The 12621-nt window shown below is 38.2% G+C and overlaps 2 protein-coding genes across 2 annotated transcripts; one reads left to right on the top strand and one right to left on the bottom strand.

The window, feature by feature from the left end:
* Window positions 1-866: 866 nt before the first annotated feature.
* Window positions 867-1978, bottom strand: LOC149103519 (uncharacterized). The gene is made up of 2 exons (XM_089272680.1): window positions 1892-1978; window positions 867-1758 (listed from the first exon to the last, which is right to left on the bottom strand). Exons 1-2 carry the CDS (start codon window positions 1976-1978, stop codon window positions 1576-1578), a joined length of 270 nt encoding a protein of 89 aa, XP_089128806.1. The 3' UTR covers window positions 867-1575.
* A 6262-nt stretch (window positions 1979-8240) lies between these two features.
* Window positions 8241-11386, top strand: LOC149103518 (uncharacterized). Its single transcript, XM_089272677.1, has 6 exons — window positions 8241-8349; window positions 8478-8561; window positions 8850-9008; window positions 9326-9427; window positions 9834-9981; window positions 10793-11386. Exons 1-6 carry the CDS (start codon window positions 8347-8349, stop codon window positions 10912-10914), a joined length of 618 nt encoding a protein of 205 aa, XP_089128803.1. The 5' UTR covers window positions 8241-8346; the 3' UTR covers window positions 10915-11386.
* The last annotated feature ends 1235 nt before the right edge of the window (window positions 11387-12621 follow it).

Below are 12621 nucleotides of genomic sequence, written 5' to 3'. Positions count from 1 at the left end.
TGACGATTCCATAAGGTTCATGCCCCGGAATGGATAAAAGAAGTTGTCACACTCAAAGACCCTCAGCCCTTCACGCAGGATTAAATTTTGAAACAACTGTATTTCGTTCATGCGCCAAAGAAATTTCTTCGCTTATACATGTTTTTCAGTGTATCCCAGACTCACTGAATTTGTTACAGATATAATCAAGACAAAGTGACTCAGAAGCAGTTGAATGACTGAAAAGGTTAGTGTCGGCCGAACTACTCCCTTTTTATTCTGTGATTTCTTTAAAATAATTTTCGCGTGTAGCTAAATTTATTTGGCATCTTCCTTTCGGCAAAAGTAGGGTTATTTTGTCAAGGCCTTGCACTTATGGATGGCAGTCTCGTCAGATTGCAAAAAACAAAAATGGCAACTAAGAACGTTTTTCTTCAGTGGCTAGAGTTCGTCATGGCCTTCTTCCCTTGAATCCCGAGGCCATTCCGTATATATGTTTAGGACGTTTTTGACTTCATTAAGGCATCTCTAAAAGGTGACTGAATGAATTGTTAGTATGAATGAACGTCCTCTTGGAATTTGGTTTTTAACTGTTGCGGCTATTATTTCCAGCGCTAGCGCTGACCTTTCTTTTGGGTTACAGTATTTCTTGTACAGTACAGTGTAACGCAAGTTCAAAACCCCTTTTATAAAGAGCCCACACTCTAGCCCTAGCGCGAGTTGCTTTTCTTGCCGTAAACCAGTGTTGACTGAATACAAATCTGTAAACGTCAGGAAGAAAAATAATGGCCGGTCGATCGATCATTAGGCGGAATCGGTTTGGGCCTTCACACTGATTGTGGGTCAGTGGGCTATGCCCAAGTAATAATAGAGAGGCAATTCAAGACTGTGGTAAACTAAATGGCTTTATTTGCTTGGCTTAGTTAAATCTCTTACAATATTAATCAGTGATTTTAACTGTGAAACTTGCCCTAGATTTTTTGTCCTTCTATGACAACAGTCAAATTTTAAAAAAACTAATTGTATTCTTTACGAAGCAAATAATAATATATATTAGCGAAAACTTAACATAAATTTCTCGGTAAAGGCAGGCAAAGGAAGCTTTATCCACTGACCCACCGACAGACTCTAAAGCAGATTTCATAGCAAAAGTCATAGTAGGAAAAGGAATTGCAAATCCTTCTGCACACATAGCGACACACCAATTCTCATATCCAACGCCTCAAACCACGTTTGGAACCTAAACAGACAAGAAACAAGAGATAATTTTTTTTAGAGTGTGAATTTCAGGCGCTTGTAAGACTCGACTGTACTTTGAGTCGTCCCTAAACTTCGCTGATCACAAAGGGACTATATACTTATCTGAGTTGCAACATGAGCAAATTATCGTAATATACCAAAATAAGAAAATAGAAGAGGAAATTAATGAACGAAAAAAAGATTCGATTTATCCCCCGTCAGGTTCACGTGCTGTGGGACAGATCACACACTAAGTGATGTAAATCGTTGATTATTTATCCAGTTTTTTAAATAATTAGTTTATTAATTAATACACTGTGACAGATAATGACTCCCAACCACGGTTTCTCGATTGCGTTAACTGGGTTGTAGAGCGGTAGTTGAATCCACCTCCCCCTCGACCACGACGTAAATGGGAAGTTTCTCACACAGATCTGTCATTTCATCACTCCGTTCACAACGGTCTTCTACTGTTCCGACAACTTTGAACTTCACTTCAATTTGTTGTTTTGGTATCGCAACCCGTCCACCTTTATCTCCCTAGTAAGAAAGTAATATATGAAGGGAAAATTCTTCACTCTATGAAAGTGATCTATAAAATGCTAGCTAGCTTATTTGTTTCATTTCCAATGCTGCCATGGTTCAAACTAACGAAAAGAAACCTTTAAGTTACCAGCAGTTTCTTTAAGTCGCCAGGCTTAGGAACATCATCGATTGAATCGCTCAAAAAGCAGGAATTGGTCGCTGGCAGATGGATCATCGTTAAATTTTGCAAAACAAGGTCACACGTGATTTGCTTAGCAGTTCCACAACAGCTCTTGAATTAATTATAAAGCTAAGTGACTAATAAGCCGAAAGAGGACTTAGGGTTTAAGACATAAGGAAACCAGTTTCCCGACATTACGAACTTGGCTCTATATATTTTCATATCGGCAGTTTCAAGACAGATCGCATAATATACACATACAGAGACACCAAGAGAAATGAGACTGACTTGTAGCACAAGAAAGTCCGCGGTCGACCGACATGTACACTAGAATAACCTGTAGTATAAGTAGTATAGTACATGAAGAGTGTAATCATGTTATAACCTTCTTAAAGTCGTAGACGATATCTCCTGCTTCATCATCGGGTGAAGTCTTTGGCACGTGGAAAGTCTCTGTTTCTTTAATTTCTCAGTGTCAACTTCAACCTGTTCGTCATAATCCTTGCTGTCTTTTTTCATCTTCAATGTGTATTTTGACGATGGATTGCTGACGGGATCCTGCATAATCTGAAGAATAAAAACGTATCAGGGTAATTCTCTACTCTCCTAGTATATTGCAGCCGGCATACAGTCCCATTTTTCACTGAGCGATAAGTCTCCAAGAAGAATTTCATACCGAAGAAGCTCCGTCCCGATATTTTGAGTTATTTTGGCCAGGTACAAAATTAGCCCTGAAAATAATAGCTCACTAAAGTAGAAAAACACCAAAGAGATAGTAATAAATAAACTTGAACTAACCTGTTAATTATGCATTACTTTGGTCCATGTAAGCTGATCAGTTGGCATTTTATTGCTCATGACCAAGATTAATTGTCCATCGTATTTCGCGGCAAGAGGTGTTGGAATGCAGCCTCGAAATCCTTTCCCCTTTGGAAACTAAGTTACTCTTGAGCGTAAGACGACAAATTAAACTTTAAATCAAGTTTACTACACGTAACGAAACGTATCGCAATTACAATGGATTACTCAAGTTTAAAGGCCTCAAGTGAATTAAGGAATGGGTCTAGGCTTTGGTAGATTGTGCCCGAAAAAAAGCATACTATGCTTTTAGCAGTGCTCATGTTTTTTAGAAATTATGCCAAAATTATGCTACTTTCTGAAAATTATGCTCTCTGTCACCGAAATTATGCCACTTAGATTTTAAGGAAAATAAAGATCACCAGTAGCTTAACTCTATCAATTTTGACTTTAATGAAGTTATTGAACATTCATATAGTCCACCTTCCAGTCTTACAGTCTTTTTCCCCGGGAATTCTTCGATTCGATCACGAGGACTCATGTTCTCTGGATCCGAGTTACCTCTCTCCTTGTACTTTCCGGTATTACTTTTAGGAACACGTTCTTTAGAGACTGAAGCTCTCGGTACGGCACTGGAAGTGCCGAAAGGGCTGGAAGTGCTGGAAGTGGATGTACTCGAGGACGACGCCATCTTTGATCTGAGGCCCTGTGGGGCCGAGCCGCCGAGCCATAAGCGTGGTGGCCTGAGGAGAGTCTCAGATATGCACAGGACGACCTGGAGTCTGCCGGACCATATTTGACCATGGGCCTTAGCACAGACCTCACTATTTTCCAAAAACAACACAGAAATAAAATACAAACTGAATTATTCTAGAACTATGATGTTTTTTTTTGTTGTTGTTTTCAACGGATAAAAGCTCGGATTATGCTAGCAGTGCTAAACTGAAATAAAAGTTTAAAGTTATGCTCGTTTTGCTAGATTATGCTTAAATTATGCTAGCACAATTTACCAAAGCCTAAATGGGTCTAGCTATATTTTGGAGGGGGTGGTCTTATTTAAATTATATTTAAGCTATCGCTTATGAACTTGCATAGGGTGAAGTATTTGAAAGAAGCTTTTTATGTTTTGGTTTCAAGAACTTTGCTGCTTGGTCACGTGATTGGCTAGACCCAGTTGTTTATATAACTTTGTTGCCAAATTTACAATGGATTGCAGTTGTAATGCTTGACTAATTTTGATTTATGCGAATGGCTATAGCCCCTAAGTTTAGAGAATTAAACGGGGTTTGATAGACTTATTTCTTTTGTTAAAATTAAAACGTATATCCATTGGAGAGGACTGGGACTAGGAAAAAATAGGAAATAATGACAAAAGAATAAAACATTTTCAGAATCCCCGTTTAGAACGACATATACCCAGCTAAGGTAAAGGTTTTGAAAGAAAAAACGAGAGTTTTCTAGTACGTTTACATCTTGTAACTTAAATGATCATATTTCTTTCAATTTTGGGTGTGGTCAATCACGTGACCACTTTAGTCGAGAAAATTGTCAGAAAAAATCATTTTACATAAAAATTAACAATTAGAAGCCACGTTTTTAGGAAAAAGACTAAATCTAGAAAAAAGGTTCAAAACATCACAAATAAGCAAGACCCATGCCTTAATTCAAGTGAGGCGTTACTCTTATTTACCTCTTTGTCTTCACATTTACAGACAGTCGCTGCAGCTGTGGCAGCAACAAGGACGGCAAAACACAGAAGGAACACTTTGATTTCCTGGTGAAGGAAAAAAACAAAATATGTAACAGATGTATCCGGCTTCTGAGCAGAAGCAAGCTCTATAGATTTTTGGTGTTTTTATGACTAAAACATAACTTAAATTTCCTTAGTAGCGAACAGGAAAATTGTTAAATCAAAAGCTAAACTCACCATTTTTCTCCGGTAACAGAAAATCGACAGTTCTTCGTTCTTGTTGTGGCAGAGGCACCCTTTATGACCTCGTACTAGCACTTCTTTCAGCTATGGTGCTACTACGCGTGTTCAATATCTCTAAGTGCAGTTTCGATTGCAGTTCCAGGATCCACCCTACATGTCTCTAAATAAGTACTTTGAAAAATCTGGGATAACTGAAACTTATTATATTGGACCTGAAATTGGCAATGGTAATACACTTTGGTGCAAAGATCATGACAGAATGCATGGTAAAAAATTTACCTTGTAATGCGTGTAATCAACAAACATGGCCTCCAGTGTCCTAGATTAAGCTTTGGAACCCACTTCAGCAATCATATTATTGCGCATGTGTGCAAATGAATCCACCTGATTATCCAGACTTTATGATGACTCCACCGAAGGAAACTCAAAAGGGATTTATTACGAATTATATTATATTTTACACCTGCAACCAGGAGATTATCTCTTGCTGCAACTGAACTGATTATCTCATCCTGTTATATTGTCTCAGCTCTACAATACAAGTCACATTTATGACCTCGCAATAGCACCACGCTATGGCGCTACGGCACTTGTTCAAAACCATAAGTGCTGTTACCCAACCCCGTTGTTAATAAGTAATCGAAAACATCTGGAGATCCGAAAGTTATTATAAGACCTTTTGTCATGTCCATGATGGCATTACAATTTCACCAAGTTGGTGCAAAGATCACAACTGACTGGTGAAAATTATATCCATCCGCACCACTCGCAATATATTTTTCAACAACGTGCAACATTTAGATTTGATGCATTTGGTCTAATTCTCCAAACGTGACTTCAAAGTCACCTAAAATCAACTCTTCAACTCTCTTCAGCAATCGTAGTCTTGCGCATGTGCTGCAGAAATTGCTGTCAGATTATGTAACTAAACTCAATTGGGGTTATTAAGGATTACATGATTGACGACTAAAATTAGGCTGACTTTCCCATTTTTTGGACATACTATTCTAGTAACCGGATTTCATATCCCTCCTTCAGCTATGGATGCACTGCGCATGCCCAATAACTCTAAATTACGTTCCTGGGAGAGTTACTGAAAACAAGCAAAAGAGCAAAAAACATATCTGGGCCAGAAATAAGTGGATGTGATTATAACTTGAAAAGCGCGCATAGGTCGCGTAACTTTTGATGTGCCCTTAAGTTTTTCTAGGTTACTTTTTTTGCAACATGTGAGAACTGGTCATTTTAAAATATTTATTAGGGAATATCACTCGGATATTCCTCAATTTTAGCTAGGGAATATTCAGTCGCGTGAAGCGTTTAAACCAGTTAGTCGCACGCGAGGGAAAATATTTGACAGACTATAATTGCGGTAAATATCTATACCGGCGACCTTTTCGGAAAACCAAAACTCGTTGAAGTGCACGTAAAACATGCAAATATAATCTAAAAAATTATTGTTGTGTAAATACTGAAAGGGGCATAAAAGAGATATGTACCTTTTTAGAAACGTTTAAACATTTTTCACATTTGCGTACTAAATGAGTCATGAACTTGATGTTAGTGAACTTCGGGAGAGATAAAACAATATAGAGAATTTTTTTATCGGAGACAAAGGTGGGAGAAAATAGGATTTAATTAATTTAACCGTAATGTTTATCTCTGAGACTACAAAGAAAGATAAATAGAAAGTGAATTTCTGTATTTATTAGCAAACTGTATAGTTTTCTCTTGAATTAAGAGATATCTATCGTTTAAAACAGTCTTCGACACCTCATAAGAGAATTTCATGCGATTTCTCAGGATGACGGCTTTATTCATTTTTCTTTTAAAAATCTGGACAGGTTCTTTACGTTTCAACTTTAACATGTTATGAAACTACTGTGATGTCGACAGCGCGCGCTTCGAAACTTGACCCTCTTGCTTCAGCGATGGCATGACTGCGCATTTGCAACGACAGGTTTTTCATGTCATGTTTTTACACAAGGAAGAAAAATACCAAATTAATGTGGGTTCCGTTAGGGTTGGCCAATTGCGCCCTTGTTATCTCCCATAGTAACGCCATAAGTGTTATCTGCTTACATGTCGTTAATTTAGCTTTAAAGACATCGGGCATCAAACACCTATCGTTTAAAACAGTCTTCCAACACCGCATAAGATAATTTCATCCGATTTTTCAGGATGACGGCTTCATTTATTTTTCTTTTAAAAATCTGGACAGATTCTTTGCGTTTCAACTCTAACATGTTATGAAACTACGGTGATGCCAACAGCGCTTCAAAACTTGACCCTCTTGCTTCAGCGATGGCATGGCTGTGCATTCGCAACGACAGGTTTTTCATGTCATCTTTTATACAAAGAAGAAAAATACCGGGTTCCGTTAGGGTTGGCCAATAGCGTCGCGAACAGTTTCTAAAAATAGATTACATCACCGGAGACCCCTACATGACTCAGACAAGAATTACAGGGGGATTAAATTTTCGTGACGTCATAAGTGCGCGACGCTATTGCGCCCGTGTTCTCTCCCATAGCAACGCCATAAGTGTCGTCTGTTTTGTCGTTAATCTAGCTTTAAAAACATCAGGCATCAACCATCTACCGTTTAAAACAGTCTGCCGACACAACATAAGAGAATTTCATGCGATTTCTCAGGATGGCTTATTTATTTATTTTTCTTTTAAAAATCTGGACAGGTTCTTTACGTTTCAGCTCTAATATGTTATGAAACTACTGTGATGTTAACAGCGCTTCGAAACTTGACCCTCTTCTTTCAGCGATGGCATAACTGCGCATTTGCAACGGCAGCTAGGTTATTACAGGTCATCTTTCATACAAGGAAGAAAGATTAAAAGACTCTTGTTCTCTGCCATGAGCGTTATCTGTTTATATGACATTAATCTAGCTTTAAAAAGATCAGGTATCAAACAGGCATTACTCACAAAATCGTGTCTTTCGTCATGCCTTTGAAAAAATTCTGAGAAATGGAACCTTTTTTACTGTGGTGCTTGTTGTTATTCGTGTGATAATTTTAACGCCTGTCATTTTTCCAGAAAACGTCTGAGGCTTTGACCAGAATTCCCAGAAAATGGCCACCCAATATGGAATGAGGCATGGACATCAAATATGTCTGACATGAAAAGTTCTAGCCGGGTCATGCGCAATACTTTGGTTGCTGAAGCATGAACTGGCGATATGTTTTCTGATGATCTCAGCTCAAAATCTGTTGTAAGCGAGTGGACCGACACACCGGAAAGTCTTAGCAAAAACAGTGTGTGTTAATTTCATGTAAAACTTCATGTTATCGCCAAAATTTGTCATTATTTTAACATCTGGACAAATCGTCAATTCTCCAGGCTGTTTCAGAGTGTCGATTGGGATAGGGTAATTCCAAGAGCTGGACTGATTTTTGATATGCGCACTAGCAACATAGCTGAGGGAAGTGCTGATCGGCGAGGTTGAACTCGTTACAGCAGAAGAGCTGACGCACGGAAAAAAATCAGTCCAAATTCAGTTGTCAAACTGCTAGATATCCGTGATATCAAGTTAAGAATGAGGAAACATTTGACAGAGGTTAGATAGTATAAAATGTTCGTCCGTTGGTTCTATCAGTCCATTCTCGACAAAGAAAGGATAAGTCCTTTGTTACGAGAAGAACGAAGCAGTGCCACTTTTCTTTTACCGAGGAAAAAAGATGGTAAGTTTAATTTGACGATAATTTTGTTTGATTTGATGCCGCAGTCACCAGTAATCAAAAGAGTGCAGTTTGTTTAATTTTTCAGCCAAAAAGAAATTTCTAATACATTTTTGTTTTACTTTCACCAGGAGTTCAAGGTGTTCCTTCTGTGCTCAGCCGTCCTTGTTGCTGCCACATATGCAGCGACTGTCTGTAAATGTGAAGAGAAAAAGGTACAAATTAAAAATTAATTGCAAATTAATTGCAAATTTATAACTAATTGCTTTGATTTAGTGTTAACAGTTGCACGTTAACCATCATTTCCTGAGTTCCATATTCCAACTGTTGTAAAACAATTCATTAAACTGCGAAGACTTCGTTGCGTTGATCAGTCGAATTTAAAAGATCTAGAAAGAGTGGAAATGTAGAGGTCAATGTGATTTGGAAAGATTTCAATAACTCAATAAACTCTTTACTGCGCAATGATTATTTTACAAATTGATGTTTTCTTGACTTAACAGGATACCGAGTCAAAGTACAATGTGAAAGTTAAAGATGGGGATAAAGAGATTGATGAAGAGATCAAAGTCGACACTGGGAAAAAAACAGAGACCGTGAGTGTCTCAAAGACGGATATCGGGAACGCGGGAGAAGTCAAAGTAGTTTACGACTTTGAAAAGGTAAAATACAATGTGTAGAGATTGCATGATTCACTGGCTTTAAATTTTTCAGGAGGATAGATCCCGATCGGCATTTCTCAGTAAATATTGAACTAGAAAGGAAATTTCTGCAGCCATTTTTTTCCACTCATTTAATAATTAATTTCGGCAATCCCTCATGATCAATCGCTTAGTTCACTCGCCAGTTTTTATCAGTATACTGTTGCAATTCTTCGCTTAGAGTCACGCCAATTCGTTTTATTTACTGTTTTCCCTAAGTCATGATATCATGACCTTAAGTCATGATATCGTTGCATGATTGCCTATCTTTCTTGCAGAACTTAACCATGCATCGACTTTCTGCTGCAAAAGCTTGTTTCCTGAGTGAATCTACTGGGGATGTGCCAGAGCCAGAGGTGCTCATCAAGTTACTCGACCAGGTAATTGAATTTAGTGAGATCTCTTTTTATTTCATCATGTACTACGCTTCAACTGGATGCACGTGCGATGAAATGGGATTTGATACTGTATTTTAATTGGTAGCTTTCACAAGGTCAAACTTTTAACTGAAGCGATTTTAAAATCGTTGGAAAAGCATTTGTTAACCCCAACTAAACGAGCCCAGTATTAGTTTACACCTCCTCATTTTTCTTTGCTTTTTAATAGTTGTTTTTAGTAAAACTCGGAAAAGGAAATCCTAGGAATCCTTTTATTTATCACTCAGGCCTTCAATCCCAACTTCAGACGTTTGGCAGGGTGTTGATCGATTTTGAGCTGAATGTGCTCAATTTGTCTAAAATATAAGGACTTCTTGTTCTCTCAAGCTGCTCTTGTTATACTTTACAGCAAAGAGGTACTTTAACGGCAAGGAATGAGACAGACGAGGAGTACGATGTTGTTTCGACCGTCAGTGATCGCTCGTTCCTGGGTGATGAAATGGCTTCTATGTGTGCAAAGCTGCCCATTTATCGCGTCAAGAAGAGTACAACTCGACGTTAGTGTTATACCTCATACTGTTATTGTAATCAAAAGTGTGCCGCGCATATAGGATATTTAAAAAAAAAAATTCTAGTGCTATTCAGTTAGTATTATTCCAAAACTTATTCACCCAAAAGTTTGGGAAATCTTAATGCTAAAATCGTGAAGAAGAAATGGTCGAAAAAGTAAGACACTAGCGTAGCGTTTTCGAGAAATTTAAACTCCTTGATATCTAGGTAATGTTGTTGGGCGGTCCTAACTCAGTCATCAAAAGTTCCTGAAAAGTCTTAACATGGAATTGTTAATTACCAACCAAAAGAAACACTGCAATACGGGGTAGGACTTGGAAATTGAGAATATCATAATTTCACTTTTCGTCTACCGAAGGAACGCTCGATCGGCCGTTTCTTGCCGAGAGAAGATCTGACTCGTTCTCATCTATCTAGACACTAAGTGCTCAGTGGCTTGTTTTATGTCATGCCGTTCCATTTGTAAATTAATTATGTTGGAATTACGTTTAACTGTCAATAGCCTATTTTTGAGTAGATATGTGAACCATATATCATAAATTTACCTAATTTTTAATATTTTTACTTTCTTTTCTCTAGCTGGTTGACTGACCGGACTGAAAGACAGACAGAGAGACAGACAGACAGAATGACTAACTATATGACTGACTGACTGAATCACTCACTCACTCACTCAATGACTATCTGACTGATTGTCTGATTGTCTATCTGACTGACTGACTGACTGACTGACTCTAAATAACTTGCTGGCTGACGGACCGATTGGCTTACTGAGTGACTTATTTACTTACTTTGTAGGTGTAAAGCGTTGGCCTTGCCATTATTATTGCTACCGCGATTGTCATTATCACCACTGGTACCACTGGGGGTGGACACATGGTTGCCACTGGAGATGTGTGTGGCATAGCTGCGGCTATTGAAAACAGCAAGGAGATGCTTCAAGGCTCGTCGTGTGATAGAGATAAATAAAGATATCCAGATGCTAGTGACTATCATATTTTGCTGCTTTGATTAAAAACTTTTGATTTGGAAGAGCTGATTTAAAAGTGAAAGAACTTCTAAAAGTACACTGCGGCATTGAGACCTGTAGACTATATAGTTTATACCATGAAACAGCGAAAGAAAGTCTGCTTTTTTAGACTGGCAAATCTTTGCAGCAATTGCAGACGAGATCAATTGGCTAAGGTGCTATTGATTTGTAGAAACAGGGCTCCTGGTAGAAAAAAAAATGATTTCAAGGTGAAAAAGCTTGGTTAAATTTCGCAGAAAAGTGTGATACTGTGTAGGAAAGTAGTTCAATAATGCTATTGCAAAATGTATAAGTGCGAATTAAACAACAATTAATTCAAGAAATGAAACAAATAAAAGTCACTTGTGCTTTTAACTGGGAAACGTGTACTTTCTGACTAAAAATATATTTCTGTGTATTTGAGCATTTATATCTATCAAGGGTATAAGTTTTGTTCTTCGGTGCAATCCGAAAAATTCCCGCGCTTTTGAGAGTTATTGACTTTAATTTCGGGCAATTTCAGGCAATTTACGTCTCGTATATTTACTGCCAATATCCGCGAATAATTTCTGTTGAAGCTTCGGTGTTAAACATTCTTTTTTGGTTAGTCTAAATGACGTAACTCTGAAACGGTGAAGAACTTCTCCGAATTAAACGTGAAACGATAATCATGATAAATATCCGTACTGAGAGAAGTAGTGCGCTCGTGTCCGGATCGAGCGGTCCGTCTTCGAGTCCTGGCTGGGGACATTGTGCTGTGCACTTTCCTGGGCAAGACACTTCGCTCTCACATTGCCTCTCTCCACCCAGGTGTATAAATGGGTACCGGCGAATTTAATGCTGGGAGTAACTCTGCAATGGACTAGCATCCCACCCAAGGGGGACTAGAAATACTCCTGGTCGCTTTATGCTACAGAAACCGGAATAAGCTCCGGCCTAATGGACTCGTCTTCAGACTTGAACTTTACCTTATTGAGAAAAGAAGAAACACTGATGCCAAACTTCTCGTGGTCTGTTTACAAATTAACAGTCCAGAAGCCGTTTCCGGAAAATAACACCGAATTCCAATTCTTGCGCGCCGCGGCTTTTCCCCTGTCACTAACGTTAGGTTTTAGCGATCTACTGCATAACTCAACGGCCGGTATAAGCAATAGAGACGGCGGAGTAACACATGAACATTTTCTTTGCAATTAGGGATAAAATGCCACAGAATTATGATCACTGACTATTTCGTTACTCAAGAAAAAGCTATTAAATGGTCTGAAATGCTTTAGAAAACTGCGACAACTTATTTCAAAAAACTAAAATTTAAGCTAACGTCGCTGAAAGGGAAAGTTTCTGTAATGAATTTACCTTTTTTTAATCAAAAAATATGTTGCTCTCTCTCTTGAGTCTGTAGTTTGAGAGGAAGATTTTTTAAAAGTTCACAGCGAAAAAAAAATGTATATACCCTTCCACGGTTTTTAGTATTTTTAATTTTGAATATCATGATGGGCCAAAAACGCGTAACGAACGCAATCTATTGACACGGCTTGAAAGAACGTCTGAGAGTGGTGCATTGAAAAATCGCAAATTAACTATAAAGCCTCGCAAAGTCGAGTTCTGCGGTTTTTATCCG

This window comes from Orbicella faveolata, unplaced genomic scaffold (assembly GCF_042242905.1).
Source record: "Orbicella faveolata isolate gen_17 unplaced genomic scaffold, um_ofav_v1 contig_35, whole genome shotgun sequence".
Taxonomy (NCBI): Eukaryota; Metazoa; Cnidaria; class Anthozoa; order Scleractinia; family Merulinidae; genus Orbicella; species Orbicella faveolata.
The sequence above is the reverse complement of the archived record's forward strand: the minus strand, read 5'-3'. Positions and strand labels throughout refer to the sequence as shown.